The sequence below is a fragment of the Colletotrichum navitas genome (assembly GCF_030913465.1).
Source record: "Colletotrichum navitas strain CBS 125086 chromosome Unknown LY79scaffold_140, whole genome shotgun sequence".
In the NCBI taxonomy this organism is placed as follows: Eukaryota; Fungi; Ascomycota; class Sordariomycetes; order Glomerellales; family Glomerellaceae; genus Colletotrichum; species Colletotrichum navitas.
Window position 1 is genome coordinate 54752 of NW_026850686.1, and position 18487 is coordinate 73238.

The 18487-nt window shown below is 51.9% G+C and overlaps 6 protein-coding genes across 6 annotated transcripts; 4 read left to right on the forward strand and 2 right to left on the reverse strand.

Moving 5' to 3' along the window:
- Positions 1-430: 430 nt before the first annotated feature.
- Positions 431-2570, forward strand: LY79DRAFT_96367 (uncharacterized protein). The gene is made up of 2 exons (XM_060565256.1): positions 431-2225; positions 2477-2570. The coding sequence occupies exon 1, from the start codon at positions 530-532 to the stop codon at positions 2180-2182; it is 1653 nt and encodes a 550-aa protein (XP_060407591.1). The 5' UTR covers positions 431-529; the 3' UTR covers positions 2183-2225; positions 2477-2570.
- LY79DRAFT_96349 (GINS complex protein-domain-containing protein) lies at positions 2434-3609 on the reverse strand. The gene is made up of 2 exons (XM_060565255.1): positions 3408-3609; positions 2434-3321 (listed from the first exon to the last, which is right to left on the reverse strand). The coding sequence occupies exons 1-2, from the start codon at positions 3519-3521 to the stop codon at positions 2686-2688; spliced, it is 750 nt and encodes a 249-aa protein (XP_060407592.1). The 5' UTR covers positions 3522-3609; the 3' UTR covers positions 2434-2685.
- A 1601-nt stretch (positions 3610-5210) lies between these two features.
- On the forward strand, positions 5211-5683 carry LY79DRAFT_572129 (uncharacterized protein). Its single transcript, XM_060559322.1, has one exon. It carries the CDS (start codon positions 5453-5455, stop codon positions 5624-5626), a length of 174 nt encoding a protein of 57 aa, XP_060407593.1. The 5' UTR covers positions 5211-5452; the 3' UTR covers positions 5627-5683.
- A 4-nt stretch (positions 5684-5687) lies between these two features.
- LY79DRAFT_572131 (uncharacterized protein) lies at positions 5688-7726 on the forward strand. Its single transcript, XM_060559323.1, has 2 exons — positions 5688-6310; positions 6476-7726. The coding sequence occupies exons 1-2, from the start codon at positions 5771-5773 to the stop codon at positions 7706-7708; spliced, it is 1773 nt and encodes a 590-aa protein (XP_060407594.1). The 5' UTR covers positions 5688-5770; the 3' UTR covers positions 7709-7726.
- LY79DRAFT_572133 (NADH:flavin oxidoreductase/NADH oxidase) lies at positions 7727-10036 on the reverse strand. The gene is made up of 5 exons (XM_060559324.1): positions 9476-10036; positions 8920-9348; positions 8698-8850; positions 8045-8600; positions 7727-7973 (listed from the first exon to the last, which is right to left on the reverse strand). Exons 1-5 carry the CDS (start codon positions 9575-9577, stop codon positions 7924-7926), a joined length of 1290 nt encoding a protein of 429 aa, XP_060407595.1. The 5' UTR covers positions 9578-10036; the 3' UTR covers positions 7727-7923.
- Positions 10037-12452: 2416 nt separating this feature from the next.
- On the forward strand, positions 12453-14911 carry LY79DRAFT_96448 (major facilitator superfamily transporter). The gene is made up of 5 exons (XM_060565257.1): positions 12453-12712; positions 12804-12866; positions 12932-13151; positions 13250-13410; positions 13500-14911. Exons 1-5 carry the CDS (start codon positions 12540-12542, stop codon positions 14473-14475), a joined length of 1593 nt encoding a protein of 530 aa, XP_060407596.1. The 5' UTR covers positions 12453-12539; the 3' UTR covers positions 14476-14911.
- The last annotated feature ends 3576 nt before the right edge of the window (positions 14912-18487 follow it).

Consider the following 18487-nt stretch of genomic DNA (forward strand, 5'->3'; position numbering starts at 1 on the left):
GTCATTTGCTGAACCTTTGGCGTCGTTCCGCCAAAGGCAAATAAGAAAGCGGCGAGGTTGGATGGATTTCTCTTTGACGGACAATGCCATAGTGTTGCCTTTCTTGTTAGGCGCCTTTCTCCTCCCGTGGCATTCCTGGATAATAATCGCCGTCAAAGGGCAAGCTTGAACAGCTGAGCAGCTTTCAATGAACTTACCCCGACGGAACAATCTGTCCTTGGCCGGCTTTGTTACTGGTCCCAGTGTCAAAGATGTGCAGGAAAGAGAATGCAACTGAGGTCTCCTTCGTGAAAGCAAGAATAAGATATAAGGAGGTCTGAAGAGGGTCATTTCCCAACATCTAGACGGCAGGTACGCAACCAACTCTGTAGATTTCACCAGTGCAACTCATGAATAGTGCCACACAGCATTTTACTCATCATTTCAACCCAGAAACAAACTCCAAGAAGTCTGCAGTCGACGTTTCATAACCTTTACGGATTCACGAACGGCGTCGATTCCAAACCTCGTGCCCCGGTGCCCCGTAACGATGCCACCAAAGGCAGGTTCCGGATCGGGCGGCGGCAAGAAAGGAGGCGGGAGACAGACCGCGTCGTGGAGGATCAATTACGAGCCCAGACAGACTCGATCCCAGGCTCGCGGAGCCGGAAGTCGGCCACTGGTTGCTTTGGACATGAATACTGGAATGGCGACAACCGCATCGCACCAGGTAAACCGGAGGGCGACGCCGCCACCAGCACAGCCAGCACAGCAAGGACAGCAACAACCTCCTCCGCCTGCTCCACCTGCTCCGCCTCCTCCGCCTCCTCCACCCCCGCCTGCTCCTTTGCCACCACCACCTCCTCCTCCGCCGCCGCCAGGTCCGGCTTCAGCTCCCACGGCAGACAATCAGGGCGGAGACAACGATGGTAGTGATGATGGCCATAACGGTGATGAGGGTGATGGTGGGGATGAGGAAAACAAAAACGATGACGGCGATGATGACGATGATGGTGACAATGATGAAGACATGAACGATGATGACGAGGGGAACAGGGACGAAAAAGAGAATGATGGCGATAAAGGCGACGATGGTGACGATGGTGACGATGGTGACGATGGTGACGATGGTGACGATAGTGACGATGGTGACGATGGTGACGATGGTGACGATGGTGACGATGAGGACGATGAGGACGATGAGGACGATGAGAATAGAAACGATGACGATGAGAACGATGAGGGAAAAAAAAATGGCGAGAATGCAGACTTTGGTGGTTCAGACACAGGAAGCAACTCCGGCAGTAACGGTGGCACAAACCCCGATGGGAGTCCTGGTCCCAGCGAAGATGACGATTCGAACACGGGCCCAAATCTCAGCGGAACCGCCGGCCAAGATGGAAACCAAGGGCAGCCAGTTACAGAATCGTCACCAGGCGGGCAAATGCCTTCCCGGAGCACGGGCGTTCCCGCGTCGCCCGATAGCTCCCCGTCAACCGAGCCCTTCCCCTCGTACAGGGAGCCCTCTCCATCGACGTATATAGACACAAGCCCGCCCTCAGGCCGGGGGGGTCGCCAAGACGATAATGGTGTTTACCCTGGAGACGATGGGGATGATGGGAACGAAGGAGGCAGGCACCAAGACCAAGAAGGGGAGGATGAAGACGAGGAGGACGAGCAAGATGAGGAGGAAGAAGACGAAGGAAAGGAGCTGAACAACGGGGCTGATCATTCTCCAAGGCGCCGATCACCAGGTTCCTCTCCAGGACCATCAGCATCAGGGCAGCATGGGTCGCAGACATACCCAGGGTCAGGAGGGGGGAATATGCCCTCGGCTCGGGGTACTGGACGGTCTGGAACCGCGCCCGAACGGAGCACCGGTCCCGGCTCCAGCCGAGGCGCCGCCAATCGCGGTCGCAGTCGTGCCGGCAATCATGCCGCGCCTTTCCGGAGGATCGGAGCACTCGGAAAGTCCCTTTTTGCTGCTGCGAACCAAGTACCCGGGCATCAGCAAAAGCGGGGACGAGAAGAAGACGAGGACGGGACTCGGCCGGCTAGAAGGCGCAAGACGGACTCGGCCGAGACGGAAAGTCCCGCGCAGACCGCCTCCGTTCGCGGACCCAGGACGGGCACATCGGGGAAGAGACCGAGAATCTTGTTTGACACGCAGGAGACGCCAACGAAGAGACCGAGACTCGGATAGATAGAGGCAGGGCGTATATAAATGTGATGGAATGGCAGTAGAGGTAGGTCTTGTTGAATTTGATTTTGTCATTATAGTTGGCAGTGCCTTGGTTTGTTTTTTCTTTTTTTTTTCTTTTTGACTGAGCATCGGGTCAAACGAGGCCGCTTGTGGGATATCCGCTACACCACAAGGCAAGGCGGTCTAGTTACCTGGTCTGTCTATTATTGCGTCCGGTCGCATTCATGCATCCTTTCCTCTCAGCAAATCATTGCGAGGGGCTGGCGCGGTCCATCTTGCGCTAACCTGAGGTAGTGGGAGAGAAACGAGGAGTGCTCATATTCATACCAGAATGGCGTTGTGGGGTTGTCTGGTAGAGCTTGGTTCCGTGGCCGAGTTCGACCTCTTCCTTTCCCGGAAGACGGCACCAGTTGTAAAATCCGTGCTCCCTACTTTATATATAAGAAAAAAACAATCAAGGGCCACGTCTCTCGGGTGTCAGCGTTTCCAACGCCGGGGGGGTATCATAGCATGTCTTCGTCTTCGTCATAATCGCCGTCGCCGTCGCCGCGCTCCTCCTCCTCCTCGCGCCTGCTGGCCTCGGCGCTCGCGCCGATCTTCCGCACGCCCTCGATCACGCCGAGGAAGAAGCCACGGCTCTCGGCCAGCTCCATGGCGCCGACGCCGCGGAGGCTCATGACGCCGCCGACGCCCTCGGACAGGTCCTGGGTGCTCTTGCGCATCTTGGCGGCGCGCACCTCGTGCAGGTCGCGCAGGAGGGAGCGGACCTCGGAGGGCGAGGGTATGTCGTCCGAGGCGTGGGCCAGCAGCACCTCGGCCAGCTCGAACCAGTGGAAGGGCAGCGCGTTCGGGGGGGCGTCGGCCGTGCAGGACGGCAGGAAGGGCGGCGACAGGGTCTCGTCGGGACCAGAGCCGAGACGGCGCGCGTTGCCCATGGCGTCGGCGCGTATCGGGGGAGGCGGCGGCGGGGAGAAGGCGTCGGGGTCGCGTTTCGTCTCGTGGTGGACGATCTCGGCCAGGGAGTTGGGGTGGAGCCATTGCGGAGGCACGATGTTGGCTCGGCGTTGTTTCTTGAGGAGAAGAGCGAGCCAGAGAGGCAGGTTGGAACGTGTCGGGGGTCGCAGAGCCGGTGTCGCACCCTGGGCAGGCGTTACGCATGCATGTTAGCAGACTGCTCGATTGCGACGAGACGCGTGGCGGGGTAGAAAGCAGGGAGAGTGCTCACGCTCAATAGGTCGATGCTTTCTAGCCGCTGGCGCGGAACGATGGTGACCAATTCCATTTCGCACAGGAAGGCGACTTCTGCAGGCACAAGGCCCGGTGGGAGCGGCAGAGCCATTTTGTTTTCCGCGGGGGAGGGGAGGGGGGGAGGACCTTTCGCAGCTTAAGCAGCCCTCGACGAGATCATGCTTTCATTTCATCCAGCCCGCGTCAACTTTGAGATGTGTGACGGTGGTGGGGAAGGTCGATCCGGGTTCGCGGGGAATCTGCCGGCCCGTAGGTACCGCGGTACTTTACGACGCGGGGTCTAGTACGTACCGTTGTACAGCAGAAGGGGCGATACGTACCTCCCCCCACCCGGTCCGAGGCTTATGGGCAAGGGGTCGGGGTCGGGGTCCGGGTCCGTCATTTGTCAGCAGGGACAAATGATCTACATCGTGTTATTGACATTGACACATGATTGCGGATCTACGATACTTGTAGAGCTGACCTATACTCGATCATATGACGTTCAACGCTGGCTGGAACCTTGGTCTGGAAAGATATTCAACACGCCAACTATCGCGCTAAGGCTTTGGGATAAAAACAATCTTTCAACTCGAGGGGATATGTGGATACATAATACCAAGACATGAGGGAGAGACGCAGCTCGGAAAGTGGCCATGCCAAGAGTTACGAGGGCTACTACCTATGCTACCTACTACATTAAGGCGAGAAGTAGGCATGGATGGCTAAGAAAGGCTAGGTTCGACCTTTTCTTTACCCAGACAAGCATTCCTTTTTCGGTTCTCTGTTCGGAGTTTGGCCCGTCCCCGACAGCCAATCATGAGCAAGGCGTCGGGGCGTAGCCGTTAGACGGGATAGAAATCGACTTTCCTCACCTCATCCGAGAGGTATTTCATTATCCTATCTAGCGAGTTTGATCCGTACCGCGAGTCCAATAGATATCCTACCTTCTCGACTTCTCTTCCAAAAAGCTGCGGCTCACCGGGCCATATGCTGTCGATCCCCACCTTTGCACTCTAGCAGCCTTTCATCGTCCAGGGCAGGCCTGCCGTCTCATACGTATCATATTTGTATACAATATAGAGTTTAGCCATGCATTGCGCATCCATAGGACGACCTGTACAATGTACGGATACACCAGAAGTGTCTTGCGACTGTCCAGTCTGCCCAACCAACCAGACGATGTGGGGCTGCTTCCCGTGTCTGTAGGGGAGACAGCGACGAGCAGAGAAACAGCCCGAGTTACATGGGTAAACTACCCTACCGTAACCGACCTGGGGCCTATTTCCGCTGGTTAATACTCTTCACCTACTTCGGTTGGCATATTTCCAGCCCTCGCCTACCGAGATTGGCGCATTCAGCTGTCCTCCCTTAGCAGCATTGTCTCGCCTCGTCGTGGTGCTTGAATTGTAACGGAAAAGGTGCTTGCTTATCAGCACTCATGATCCATTCCCCGGCGGAACTTGACCGCGCCCGACCCAGGTTTCTCCCACGGCCCTCATAGCCGCTGTTGAAGGTTCCTGTTTCTCATCACTCGTGGCAAATGGGTTTCGTCCAACGCTAGAGGGATCCTGCGAGCGAGCAGAGCAGTATCGAGCCCGCCGGCGAAGCTTTTCCATCGAGGGCCGGCCCGGTCTAGGCAGGATCCCATAGTTGAGCCGGATCTTTTTTACGCCCTAACGTTTGGTGTTTCACGCCGCCCTTCCTGCACTATCTTCCAACTAAAGCGCGCCGAGCACCGGGAAACCCGGGACGGCGACGTCAGCGAGGCCTTTTGGGGGCTTTGGGGCTTTGGGGCTTTGGGGCGTCGACCTCACGTTCCTCGCACGCCCCCTTCTCCTCCCGTCCCCTGCAGGGGAAAAGAAACATAAAGAGATGAGAGATTGCTTCCTCGCCCAAACCCTTCCCCACCGGTGCCCAAGAGAGAGCCTGCGCATCTTATCAGTGTAGCTCCCGTCCGCCGTCGTATCAGCCTTAAATCGGAGCAGGTTGTCTGCCCTCCCCCTGGTATCCCGGAAAACCTTGGACCGCAGGACCATAGTCATGTCTTCCAACCTGTCAAACTTCAACAAGCCATGCAGCGGTTGTCGACGACGCAAAGTCCGCTGCGACAAAGCGAAGCCGTGCCTCAACTGCGTCCGCCATGGCATACCCTGCATCTACGACCCACAGAGGGACATGGGCGTTCCCACCCCCGAGAGCCAGCAGCAGCTTTAGGACAGAGTCGACCGCCTGGAGAGGGTCGTCGAAGATATGAGAGGCATGTCGTTATGGGGCGATTCGCAAAGGGGCATCGGCAGCTCGTTCCCTTCAGTGAGCCCCGCCACGAGTCACTTTGGCGAGCCTCACCGCGACGAGTCGATGGCCGGCGACCCCGGAATGCAAGTGTACGACGACGGTGTGTCCTATCATCTTGGGCCGAACCACTGGCTCAACCTTCATGATATCGTCTTCGAACCGCGGTGTCTCTTCCAAGTCGACCAGGACAAGACCGGCAAGAACCCTGCCAGCGCGTCCTCGTGGCCTATCGGCCGGACGCCCTCTCCGGCGAACCTTTCCCATCTGCATCTCGAGCCCGAGAAGGAAGACATATTGACGGATCTCTTCCTTACACACGTCGAGCCTTTGGTCAAAATGTGCCACGACGCCTACTGGCGGCAAGAAATAACGGACTTCAGGGTTGGGGTCCACAAGACGCCTGTTGCTATAGAGGCCGCCGTGTTCGCGACACAGGCCATGACTGTGGCGGCCTTGCCGGCAAGCTTCGTCCAAGAGAGACTTGGGAAGTCCAAGAAGGATCTGTTACGGCACCTTCAGGAGGCTTCCCAGCTGGCACTCGAGCGAGTCGACATCATGCGCAGCCGGAAACCCGTTGCCTTTTTTGCCTTGCTCTACCACATTGTTCGTCCGACCCCCAAACGGTTTCTTCTTCCTTTTGTCTTTTTTTTATTTTATTTTTCTATTTTTGGCTTTTTTCTTTATTCTTTCAGAGTTTCGTATTCTTAGTTGGCCAATTACTTTGCTATAAAAGAAACGGACAGCGGCCGATGTACTAATTGTGGACAGCAAATGAAATTCATCGTTGGAGATGGAGAAGTTGCTGTTGCTCTGCTTGGTCTGGCGGGTCGCTTCGGGACAAGACTTGGACTACACAGGAACCCCAGCCATTATAACTATTCACCGTGGATAGCGAATATGAGAAACCGGTTGTGGAGCCACTTCGAACTGATGGACAACCCGTCGTATAACCTTGAAGGCGCTGACTCTGGGTTGCCATTCATTTCCGACGTCCAGCCGCCGAAGAACGCAAACGACGCCCAGTGGGTGCCGAACAGATTCGCGAAACCCGGCTCGGCGCCCCCGGACCAAGACGGCATCACCGACATGTCGTTCGCGCTCATGCGGCAACATCTGGCCAGGACCCTGCAGTCCATCGTCCGGAAGCGTAACGACGTCAGCGCCGAGGAGCTTGGCCGCCTCGTGGACGAGACGGAAAACTTCATCACGGCCAAGTTTATCGTGCACGCGGACGGCTCCTCCCCCATCCACGCCTTGATAGTGTCTTACTTCCGCGGGAGCATGAAGAGCATGAGGCTCCTCGTTGACGGCATCGCGGCCCGGTACAGCGGCGGCCCGGATGCCGAGTTTAGGACAAGGCGAGTTACATCCCCCGAAGGAAGCCCGTTCGAGGCCGATCCGTTTTCTAACTTCTTTCGGGTCAGATTCTATCAAGAAGGCGTCGAGATTCTCGAGGAGACGGAGCGAGGCGAAGCGGTGGCCGTCCAGAACCACTGGGGCTGGCTGTACTGGTGGCCGACGGCGCCGTACCTGATTTGCAGCACCCTGATCGGCCTCGCCCAGCAACCGAAACACCCAATCACGGACCGGGCGTGGCGGCAGATGAACATTGCGTTCCGCAGGCACAACAACGAGGACGTCAGCATGCGCAACTTCGCGGCGTGGCGGGTGATCGAGGCGCTGTGCGACCAGGCGATGCTCTACCACAAGCACAGGTCGCACCAGGGGGCCTGGTACGCCCAGAGGCTCGACCAGGCCCGCCCCGTGACGACTGCGCAGGGCAAGCCCCCGATGAGCCTCGAACACGCGACCGTGGACGACATCTTGGGCGATGTCCAGATGTTCGGCCAAGACGCCTCGCACCACGGAGGCATCGGCTTCTACGGGCCGCAGCAGGGTCTCGGGACCATGGGGTATCCCGACTGGAGCCAGCCAGACCACCCTCACGGACAGGGCGTGCCGCCTGCGCATCAGCCGCCTGAGGATAACGAAGAGATATAATTCACGTCACAAATGCAAAGTGGCGGTGAGGTCAAAACAGTATTGTTGCGATGAAGGGAAACTAGCCCCAAAGTGGGCGGGAAACATGTCCACCGAAGAATGTTTCACATTTCTTCTTCTTCTGCAGGAATCTGTCACCAAACCCGGCCCATCAATGGCTGGCGCAGGCACGTGTACATGTGGAGGCCAGGCTACTGATTCCAAGAAACCATGTCTCAATGCTTGCTCGGCCTGTGGGTCCGAGTGCGTCCGAAAGGCCACCCATCTGGGAAAATGAGGAGGTCAGCCTAATGTCTACTATCTGGGGGGGGGGGGTAGAAGGAAACCGGAGCTTACATTGACTGGGCGCATGGACGTCAATGTCCAACTCGTCGGCCCAGGTCCACACAAGGTTGGGGTCCTTGAGGAACGCCCGCCCGACGAGCACGGCGTCCGCCTGACCGTCGGCCAGGACCTCGGTTGCGTCCTTGCCGGTGGCGATGCCGCCGACGGAGCCGACGACGGCGCCGGTGCCCTCGACCGCCTTCCTGACGGCCGCGGCCAGGTGGACCTGGTACTTGGGCCCGGGGGCCACCCTCATCCGCGCGTCCTGACCGCCGCCCGTGACGTCGAAGAAGTCGACGCCCTTGCCCGCGAGGATCTTGGCGAGCTCCTGCGCCTGGGAGATCTCCCACTGCGGGATGGACGGGTCGTGCTCGAGGTAGTCGCTGCCGGGGAGTCGGACGAAGACGGGGTAGTCGTCCGGCACGTTGGCGCGCGTCAGCTCCGTCAGCTCGACCAGCAGGCGGGAGCGGTTCTCGAAGCTGCCGCCGTACTTGTCAGTCCGCCGGTTGGAGGTCGGCGACAAGAAGTTGTTGATGAGGTAGCCGTGGGCGGCGTGGATCTCGATCGTCTGCGAAAAAGAAAAAAACAACAAAAAAACACTTCAGCACTCAAAAAGACATGGCCGCGGCGGCGCGAGGTTGATAACCACAAAAGAGAAAACGTACATCGTAGCCGACCCTGACTGCGCGCTTGACGGCGTCAACCCACTTGGCTTTCAGAATTTCAATGTCTTCCAATGTCATCTCCTTGGGGACGTAAGTGTCCTCGCTGTACGCCACGGCGGATGGGCCGTACACCTTGCCCGGCCATCCTCGTCCCTATCCCCCACCCCCCCGCGGGTTTGTCAGTCTCCTGTGGGCAGTTCTACTGAGGACAGGAAACCCTACCGTTTTCCCTGCGACTGCCTTGCGGTCTATCCATGGTGCGACCGTGCTGGCCTTGCGGCCGGCGTGGCCCATCTGGATGCCGATGTGGCCGCCCTGGCTGTGGATGAAGTCGATGACCTCCTTGGCGGGCGCCAGGTGCGAGTCGTCCCAGATGCCCAGGTCCTCGGGGGAGATGCGCCCCTCGGGCACGATGGATTGGACCTCGGTCAGCACCAGGCCGGCGCCGCGGACGGCGAAGCTCTGCAGGTGCGTCTTGTGCCACGCCGTCATGTGCCCGTCGTCCGCCGAGTACTGGCACATGGGCGACACGAAGATGCGGTTGTGCAGCGTCAGCCCGCGCAGCTTCAACGGGGAGAAGAGGGTCCCCTCCGGCTGCGGGTCCCTGGCCGTCCCGGCAGCCGGATCCTGGATCGGCGTGAAGTACGGAACCTTTTGGGTCCGGGCAACAAGTGTCAGAAATTGGTTTGATCCGAAAACGGCCCTCGGGGGCTCTACCGCTCGCAAGGGCAAAGCAATGGGGGGGAGGGGCAGAGGGGGCAGTTGGAGGAGTGCTTACATTTTTCGCTCCCTCGTTGACGAGGCCGGAGTCTACGGTTTGCAAAGCGCCAGCGATTGGGGCCTGGTCTGCGCCCTGGGTATTAACCTCGACTTTTGTCATGTTGAACGTGCGTGCACAGTATACTAGATCGTGGTTGGCCGCGATTGGCGAAATACAAGTGTAAAGCCCAAAGTCTAATACCGTCTGTGCTTTCTATAGTGTAGGTATCGTGTCTTCATTCGGGAATGCAAAAGAGGCTTTATATGCAATGGAACTGTGCCGCAATTCCTAATCGAAACTGGCTGATCGGTAGGCTATTGAGCCGGTCGGCGCTGAATAAGTGCCGTTGGACGGCATCACGGCGTTACATGTCGGTGGTTCGCCGAGAACTCGGCCCAACTTTTGGTTGGCTCGCTAAGATATATTTCCATATCCTATAATCGTCTTTGTTTTGTCCGATGTTGGCGTGCCTTGGAGTGGCTGCTGACTGCATACATAGTATGGCGCCTGGTTATGCCGACCAATGTCGCGATATGCCATGGTGTAGCGTCAGCTCTGCATCAATGAATTAGTTTAGGGCGGCGGGCGCCGAGCCATGAGCCTCAGTCGTCGGCAGGTCATCCAAACTAAATTCAATGACCTCGTAACTTTGATGTCTGATATTGAGATACACATCACGCCATGGTCATAGTCAAAACAGACACCCATTACTGCATTTTGTTACCAGCCAACGGTGAAATGACGCTACGAGCGTGCCATTGACACTAGCGTGTAGCCCGTCGCTAACCACGAGTGGTCTGCAGGACAGGCGGCTGACTGATCTGAACCCATGTTCCCACGCGGCCTAATGTAGCTCCCGGACTCGCCGACGCGGGCAGATGTGGACCGACCTAGCCTGTAAGAGCCTGAAAAAGATGCCGTCGAGGTCTGTCGGTGACTAGCTCTGCAAGGTGGCTGATTGATTTGCCAGCCGCCTCAACAGCCGGGATTTCATTGAAGAGCTCAAACTGCATAGTGCTAGGTGGTATAACTGTTGTCACGACGTGCCAAGTGACGAATTGTGAGGGGTAGTGACGCGGAACATCTTGTCTTAAGACGAGGTTTGGGTTGACAATAAGCCAGAAGTGGTCAGTGTGCGCCTGCAAAAACAAGCGCGCCTTGACTATTCGACTCTATTAATGCTCATGACACCGCTTGAATGCGGACCATGGCCATTATGTAGCAGAGCGATGGTCTTGCTTTTCAGGGACGACAACCTTTAGGTTTATCAAACCACCCGATGTGTGTGTCGTACGAACATTGTCTTTCGACACACCTTATGGAGAATGTGTTGACAGGGAATGGCCGGCAAACTTGGTGATGTCAAAACGCCATTGTATAGATGGACATGGGCGAATGGGATATGCGCCGGCGACAGCGAGGAGGGTGCTTTGGTGATCGGCATTAGGAACGAACGGGAGGCAATTTCTACAGGCAAAATGGCGCCAAGCTGCAGTATGCGACTGACTAGGTACCTTAAGCCCACTTCTACAGTGATCCCCGCCGATCAACTCTATTAAACTTCAGCTTTCTGTCATGTTTAAGTTTTGTCATCTCTGGAATGATTGGGTATAGTTATAGTTTAGTACTATGTATTAAAAGACACACAAGACACGTTGAACTGGAACAGCCCCCCCCCCCCCCCCCGACTGAAACTCCAAGGCCGTCTGTTGTGTGTGTGCCAGCCTTAGAGTACCGTACCGGTAGTGTCCACACGTCCGAAAAGGGATGCTGGCCGATCTGCAGATCAGTTGCGGGACTAAGGTACGCAGACCTACCTGGTAGTGAGTTCAGCCAGGCCAAGGTACCCAGGGTATAGGACAACTCGGCCGAGCTGGAGACAACCGAAGATGGAACTGTCTTGAAGGAGTTTGATATGGACTATACAAAGACAAAAGCGAGAAATAAGGAAAGAACCTAATCTCTAAATGAAGACGGGAGGAGATATGCTTCTTTGCTTTTGAGATTGGGCTTGGGTTTGGCTTACGGATGCTCCCGTGGTAAAGTACGCCCCAAGATGGGATAGGGCGCAACTTGCGCTTGGCTACATGCCGTCGCGTACACGCGAGTGCGCAGCCATGAGGCGTCAGCTGACGTATATACGCCGGGAGAGGACCGGCTGTCTCTAATACGTACGCTCTACCTCGCACTGCAGCACTTTCACGGTGACGGCGGCAGTCTTTCAAATTTCGCGCGCTGGAGTTTGCGGACGCCGAACACCCCTGCCGACGAAGCCCGGCTTGTCTGGTTCCCCTGGTATGAAACTGAAACGATGTGGAGAGCCGCCCCAAGTATGAACGCAAAATAATCCTCCGTCGACCCGTTGCCCGTCATCCCATTCTTCTTGTTTTACAACTGTATACTCTTTGCTTCTATTATTAAGAGCTGTATGAACTGAGCTGCCGAGGAGCTTCTCTCGCTAGGTGGGACAGCCAGCGTGATAGCGTCGCCGCTGCGTCTCTAACCGTGGTTTCTTCTTCGTTTCTCAAACCCTTCTCTCTCTGCGCGGCGACATTCCATCCCTTCTCTTCTGTCATATGTCCAAGACCTCTTGGCGGATCGACTGCAAGACTCCGAATGTTTGGCGACGTAGTATTGCCATACTAATGTTAGTTAATATTCAGCCCTTTGTTTTTTTTTTTTAAAATCCCTTTCCGGATTGCCTCCTGGATCTGCAGCTATGCCATTGATGCTCAACTCTTGGTTATTTATACCATATGCCGCCGACTCCCGTTCTGGTCTCTCTTCCCTTCAAGCCAGTTCATTTCTCCCGATCCTTTTTCATCCCTTTTCAATTCACTTCGTTGTCAACTGGCTTGACATTTGGCTGCTGGATAGCCTTTGTTGTGTTCACCTTTTGTTTCATTGACAATAACATCACTTTGTTCGTGATCACCACCCTCCTTCATCGCCGCCCCTTCTTTCCTTTGGCTTCAACTGTCATTCCCGATAGATATACTCATTCTTCGGCCCCTTCGCACTCGTATCTTGCAAAGCTTCATCACCGCCGACGCCCGCTCAGCTAATCCAATCAGCCAGGAGAATGGGTTGGGGTGTGGTCGAGACTCCGGGTCAACCTTTCGCGCCAGGAACGGTGCTGCTCGAGGACAAGAAGATACCCGACGAGATCACAATTGGCGATGATGGTCTCAAGAGGAAGCAGGGAGTCATCCTGCAGCCGCAGCCCGACGACGACCCCAACGATCCTTTGATGTGGTACGTCTACTACACCGACTCGCAACAACAATAACAACCCCCCTGGCGCATACATCATGAGCTGACATGATCCTCCCCCTCCCCCTTAAAGGTCCACGGCATGGAAATTCGCCCACCTTTTTGTCATTGTTTTTGGGTCTAGTGCCACCAACGCGTAGGTCAAATCAGCCATCAGCAGGTCCGTGTTCAGCAGCTTACTTATGCTGTCTTGTTTCGCAGGATCACCACAATGGTCGTTCCCGGCATCGCGCCACTCGTCGACAAGTTCAAGGTGACCGAGGGCGACATATCCAGCCTCATCCTCACCGCGCCGACATTCTTCACCAGCCTCGTGTCCTTCTTTGTCGTGTCAGGATCCGAGATCGTGGGCCGGAGGCCATTTTACGTCATCAGCATCGCCGTCATGGCCGCCGCCAACTTTGGCGGTTTCTTGGCCAATGTACGTTTTGCGCCCAGTCGATCTCCACCCCGAAGTGACCCAGAGTTTGATCGCAACGGGACGGGGACGGTTCTTTGTTTGCTAACGACCCCGTACAGACCTATCCGGTCCTTGTCCTAACCCGAACCGTTGCCGGCCTTTTCTCTTCCGCCATGTTCACCCTCGTCACAGCAACCATCGCCGATATCTTTTATGTACACCAGAGAGGCAGCGCCATTGCTTTCTGGAACATCGGGCTGACCGTGGGCGGACAGCTTGGGTAGGCCGATTCCTTACCCCTCCCCCATCTTCATTGTTATTGCAACTCACCTTGGCAAAAGAGGCCATGGCTGACATTCTCCCCTACAGCCAAATCGTCGGAGGCGTGGTCACCGACAAACTTGGCATCTCGGCCGTCTTCGGTCTCGCCGCTGTCGTCTTCGGCGCCCTCATCCTCCCGACGTACTTTATCGTCCTGGAGTCAGCCTACTTCAAGAGGGGCGACGCCATCGGCTCGCGACAGCAGCAGGAAAAGAGCGAGGATTTCGACGAGGTCGAGTACGCCAAGAGCCTGCCGGCTCGCAAGGAGCCCTACCTGGAGCGGTTGGGACTATTCCGCGGCAAGATGACGGACAAGGCGTTCTGGATGGGCGTCGTGAAGCCGCTGTTCTTTCTCTCGTCGCCCATCATTGTCTACAGCGCTCTTCTCAATAGCTTGGTCCTGGTCCTCAACTCTGGCGTCACGACCCTGATGTCCATCATCCTCAGCGAGGCACCGTACAACCTGCAGCCCACCGACATCGGACTCACCGGCCTGCCCCTGCTGGGCGTCTCCCTCATAGGCGGGCCCCTCATCGGCTGGGTGTCCGACTCGAGCGTGCGCTTCATGGCCCGGTCCAACGGCTCAAATCCGGGCGTCGCCGAGCCCGAGTTCCGCCTCGTCCTCCTGATCATCGGCCTCCCCATCACCGCCGTCGGCCTCGTCGGCCTCGGGCTCGCCATCCAGCAGGGCCAGCCGCTCCTCTGGTTGCTCGCCTGGCTCTCCGTCATGGCCTTCGGCTCCGGCATCGGCGTGCAGGTCGCCGTCGGCTACATCATCGACTACCTCCCTGCCCACTCGGCCCAGGCCTTCACGACCGTCAACATGATCGCAGCCCTCGTCGTCTTCGCCGGCACAACCCCGATTATCGACTGGCTTCAGGCTTCGGGTCCCGCCGTCGTCTTCTCGAGCCTTGCGGGGGTCGCCATGGCCAACCTTGTCTTCTCCATCCCACTCTACATCTATGGTAAAAGGATCAGGACCTGGTATGGGAGCACGCGGCTGTCGCAGTGGGTTCTCGACTAAGCGGGCGGCCGACCGGCAGGTCACCCGCACGAGGTGGGAAGCTATCAGACATAGGCATGCAGTTTTCAATCAGAAGAGACGCCGCGGTTGACGACTCGGATAGGTTGGAGCAGCGGGCCCGGAATTTTATAATCCTGACGTTGAAAAGAGCTTCGGGGCGCTGGCTACCTTTGCCTTGTTAGCAGGATCTACTTAGTTATCCCCGGGCTTCTGTCAATACACTTCCTCGTCAGGCAAGTTTCTTAATGAGCCTCTTTTGATGTAGCTCGTAACATGGTTTGAACGCTTTTAACTACGTAATATATGTTGACCTGGTCGTTCCAAATGGTGAATTGCGTGGTGTGCTTTAAGTTTCTTTTTCCTTTGTTCCTTTTTTACATGTTGAGATTTTCTTTCAATGATTTACCTACCACACCCTGAAGAAACGAGTGACTGGTGTTCGTTAAGCAACGCTGTCAAGTTGTTTCAAGAAACATGGGCTTGGGACTCGTTACTCGGTACGTCCGGGGGAGGGGGGCGTCTTTTAGTGGACTGCGACCCGCCGGTATGCGAGCCCCTGGCACTCCGATCGACTGATACTTACTACCTTGTGTATTCCTTCGCCCCGGAGAGGTCAAACGAGCAAGGGAGAATGCGCGGATCAAACAAGGCCGAAAATGTGGAACCTCGTAGCTAACGCGACACCTTTACGCCAGTTCGGGGGCCGCGGGGTTTCTGAGCCCGGGGCCCGCGGCCCGCGATCGTGATATCTGATTCAAACTGTGAAGCCTTCGTCACAGAGTAAGACAGGCTTGGACTGGCTTAAAAGGCCTGCCAACCATTGTCTGCTTCTCCTGTTCTCCGTCCTTCTGAATTTGAACCACCGAGAAGAACTATACGCATGGAACCATTCATGTAGTAGCGACATGTAGCTCATGACCGCATGAAGTTCTGGCTGGATGGAAGTACTCGGACCCACAACCCGAATATCTAAACATATGCCGTTACTGATGACGAGAAGTTGCTGGACCCGCGGTCGTTGCTTCAGGAGTTGGTATCACCTTACGAAACATCATTCTAAGCCAGGTCGTGGCTGCTTTCCCCGACGTCAGTACCGACGACAACCGCCATCAATATGCGCAGTGAGAGCGCAGCATTGACGTGCGTCTGCCCCCGTCTCCCAACCTTGCAACAGTGACTACATGCAAGGATGCGCATGGAGGTTTCGAAATAGCCAACCAACCCAGTCACCAGTTTGACCTCGCAGCTCCCCTTCAATGCAGGCATAGGCTACATGTGCACATGTCGGGACATCAGTCTGTAGATTTCTAGCCTGGTTCTGTCTAAACTTGTTTCTTTCCAGGCAATGCATTTGTTCCCCAATTTGTCGTCAGCCGCCTTTCTAACTAACTTATCGTCCCTTTTCGGGACTCTTTACCATACCTCAATTAGCTCTTGGTCGTTCTTTTACCCCTATATACCCTTACCCGAGGCTAGCCAGGATGTCGCGGGCTGGCGCGAAGCTATCACCCTGCGAGGCTGGTTATCCTGGACAAATTCTCAGTGCCACTTCTTGACTAAGGGCCTAATCGGTAAAACCGATAACAGTCTGATATTAGCTGTACTCTAATAAGAAAATACATAGGGTTAGGGTTAAGGAGAGTTTAATACAAGGCTAAAGGTTAATTTAGTAAATATACTATCTAGTTCCTTAGATAATATAAATCTCTTACTACTTACTCTTTTATAGTATTAAAATAAGGTTTATATACCTTTTATTATTTTTTATTATTATTTTTTATAATTATTATAATTAATTATTATAAATACTACTTATAATCTATATTTAACTATTATAGTAATATAGTAAAGTAAAGAAGGCTTATTCCTTAATACTAAAAGCTTTATTATTACTTAACCTTTTTCTTTAGATTTTACTTCTAAAGGTAAAAGCCTAGTATAGTAATTATCTAGGAAGCTAGTACTATAAAAGTTATAACTTAGTAAAAAAGCTAGAGATTATCTTATTAAAGTCTTTAGTAATTTTTCTAGTAATTCTTTTAGTAAATCTACTACTAGATCTACTATTAATAATTTAACTAATTTAGTTAATAATAAAGTTATTAATAAAATTAATAAAAGAACTTATATAATATTACTTTTTCTAGAAAATAAAGTTTATAATAAAATCTATAAAATATTTTTTTTATAGATATATAGTAATCTTATAGCTAAGCTTTAAAATAGTCTTATATAGTATAAAATTAAGGGAATTAATATATAGGCACCTCTAAATTAATACATAAGTATACCTTTTATATAGGTACCCCTATATATACCTTTTATTAGTCTAAAAAAACAGTATATTCCTAGAAAGGCAGTAAACGTTACCTTACTAATATCTCTACTATTGTCCTACACTATTATCTAATTACCTTATATAGCTATAGAGAATAGGCTTTACTAGGGGTCCTTTTTATAGCTATAGGAAATAAGCACTCTAAGGGGTACTCTTTATAGCCACAAGATAGACCTCCCTATAGAGCCTATTTCTTATAGCTATAAAGAGTGCTCCCTTATAGAGCTTATTTCTTATAGCTATAAAAAGTGTCCTTTATAAAGTTTATTTCTTATAGCTATAAAGAGTACCTCTTAGAGCACTTGTTTTTTATAACTATAAAGAGTACCCCTTAGAGCACTTATTTCTTATAGCTATAAAGAGTGCCCTACTTTTACTTTTAAATAGGACTATATATTTAGAAAGACTACTACTTAGCTACTCTTTTATAACTTAGCTATAAGGATTTATTATTACTATTAACTATTTTTTATTAACTCTATATTCTCTAAATACTAGGCTAAAGAGGCTATTTATTTATATAACTTTTTATTATTCTTTTTTTACTAAGAATACTAGACTAGCTTTTTGTTTATTACTAAGATAAAGTTAAAATTTAGTGTTAACTTAGTTAACTTACCTCTTATATAGACCTATTTTTACTTTTAGGTAGGTAGCCTTACTTCTTACTACTTATACCTTAGCTATAGTTTTTAGTATATATTTAGCTAGCTAACTAGCCCTCTAGAGATAAGGCTAGCTATAATAAGATAATATTACACTTTAGTGTAGGTATATTAATTATAAATTTAATGCTTTTCTTTGTTCTAAATAGGCAGAGGATTTATCTATAAATAGTAGTAATTTCTAGGTATAAACAGCTAAATAATTCTCTAAGAATTCCTAGAGAATTCCTAGAGAATTCCTAGAGAATTCCTAGAGAATTCCTAGAGAATTACTCTACTAATATTCCTAATATTCCTAGGGTATTAGCTAGCTAATAGCTAGTTAATAGCCTATATATTATAGGGTAAATCTTTTATAGAATAAGTATTCTATAGTATAATAATTACCTATATATAAATTACTTTTTATCTTAAAATATAGATAATTTATAAATAAAATAAACTAAACTATAAGTAATAGAATTATAATAACTACCTAGTATTATCTATAATCCTCTAAATACTTTTTTTTATTTACTATATATATAAAGTTATTTACCTTATTCTTATCCCTATAGGTAATCCTTTACTATTTAGTAATTATTATTATATATTAGTTATAATTTAAGAGAATAACTATATTCTTACTTAATTTTTATACTCTCTAGGAGCTAAACTATATCTATAAAGTAAATATTAGCTATATTAGCTAGGCTTATACTTAATTTCTTAAACTAATTATTATTACACTTATATATATTATTATATATATAGTTATTAAGTATTCTAAGTTACTTCTAACTATAAGACTTAATATAAAACAAAGATATTCTAAGGTAAATAGTAGTAGTAGTCTATATACTCTCTTTAGTCTTATTATATATACGCTAGTAAAGTATATTACTATTAATATTATAGGTAATAAAGTTATTATCCTAGATAGTATAAATTATTTTTACTACTAGTTATAAAGTATTTAGAATATTTATTAAGGCCTTTAAGCTTAACTTTTAGTAAATATAGTCTTTTA

Excerpts from the sequence above, each read along its gene's own strand:
- LY79DRAFT_96367 (XM_060565256.1), top strand. The coding sequence starts at position 530 with ATGCCACCAAAGGCAGGTTCCGGATCGGGCGGCGGCAAGAAAGGAGGC.
- LY79DRAFT_96349 (XM_060565255.1), bottom strand. The coding sequence starts at position 3,521 with ATGGCTCTGCCGCTCCCACCGGGCCTTGTGCCTGCAGAAGTCGCCTTC. Across the intron at positions 3,322-3,407 it reads AAAGCATCGACCTATTGAGC|GGTGCGACACCGGCTCTGCG; the intron begins GTGAGCACTCTC and ends ACGCCTGCCCAG.
- LY79DRAFT_572129 (XM_060559322.1), top strand. The coding sequence starts at position 5,453 with ATGTCTTCCAACCTGTCAAACTTCAACAAGCCATGCAGCGGTTGTCGA.
- LY79DRAFT_572131 (XM_060559323.1), top strand. The coding sequence starts at position 5,771 with ATGGCCGGCGACCCCGGAATGCAAGTGTACGACGACGGTGTGTCCTAT. Across the intron at positions 6,311-6,475 it reads TTGCCTTGCTCTACCACATT|CAAATGAAATTCATCGTTGG; the intron begins GTTCGTCCGACC and ends AATTGTGGACAG.
- LY79DRAFT_572133 (XM_060559324.1), bottom strand. The coding sequence starts at position 9,577 with ATGACAAAAGTCGAGGTTAATACCCAGGGCGCAGACCAGGCCCCAATC. Across the intron at positions 8,851-8,919 it reads AGGCAGTCGCAGGGAAAACG|GGACGAGGATGGCCGGGCAA; the intron begins GTAGGGTTTCCT and ends GGTGGGGGATAG. Across the intron at positions 7,974-8,044 it reads CGTCCATGCGCCCAGTCAAT|ATGGGTGGCCTTTCGGACGC; the intron begins GTAAGCTCCGGT and ends TCATTTTCCCAG.
- LY79DRAFT_96448 (XM_060565257.1), top strand. The coding sequence starts at position 12,540 with ATGGGTTGGGGTGTGGTCGAGACTCCGGGTCAACCTTTCGCGCCAGGA. Across the intron at positions 12,713-12,803 it reads CCCAACGATCCTTTGATGTG|GTCCACGGCATGGAAATTCG; the intron begins GTACGTCTACTA and ends TCCCCCTTAAAG. Across the intron at positions 13,152-13,249 it reads TTGGCGGTTTCTTGGCCAAT|ACCTATCCGGTCCTTGTCCT; the intron begins GTACGTTTTGCG and ends GACCCCGTACAG.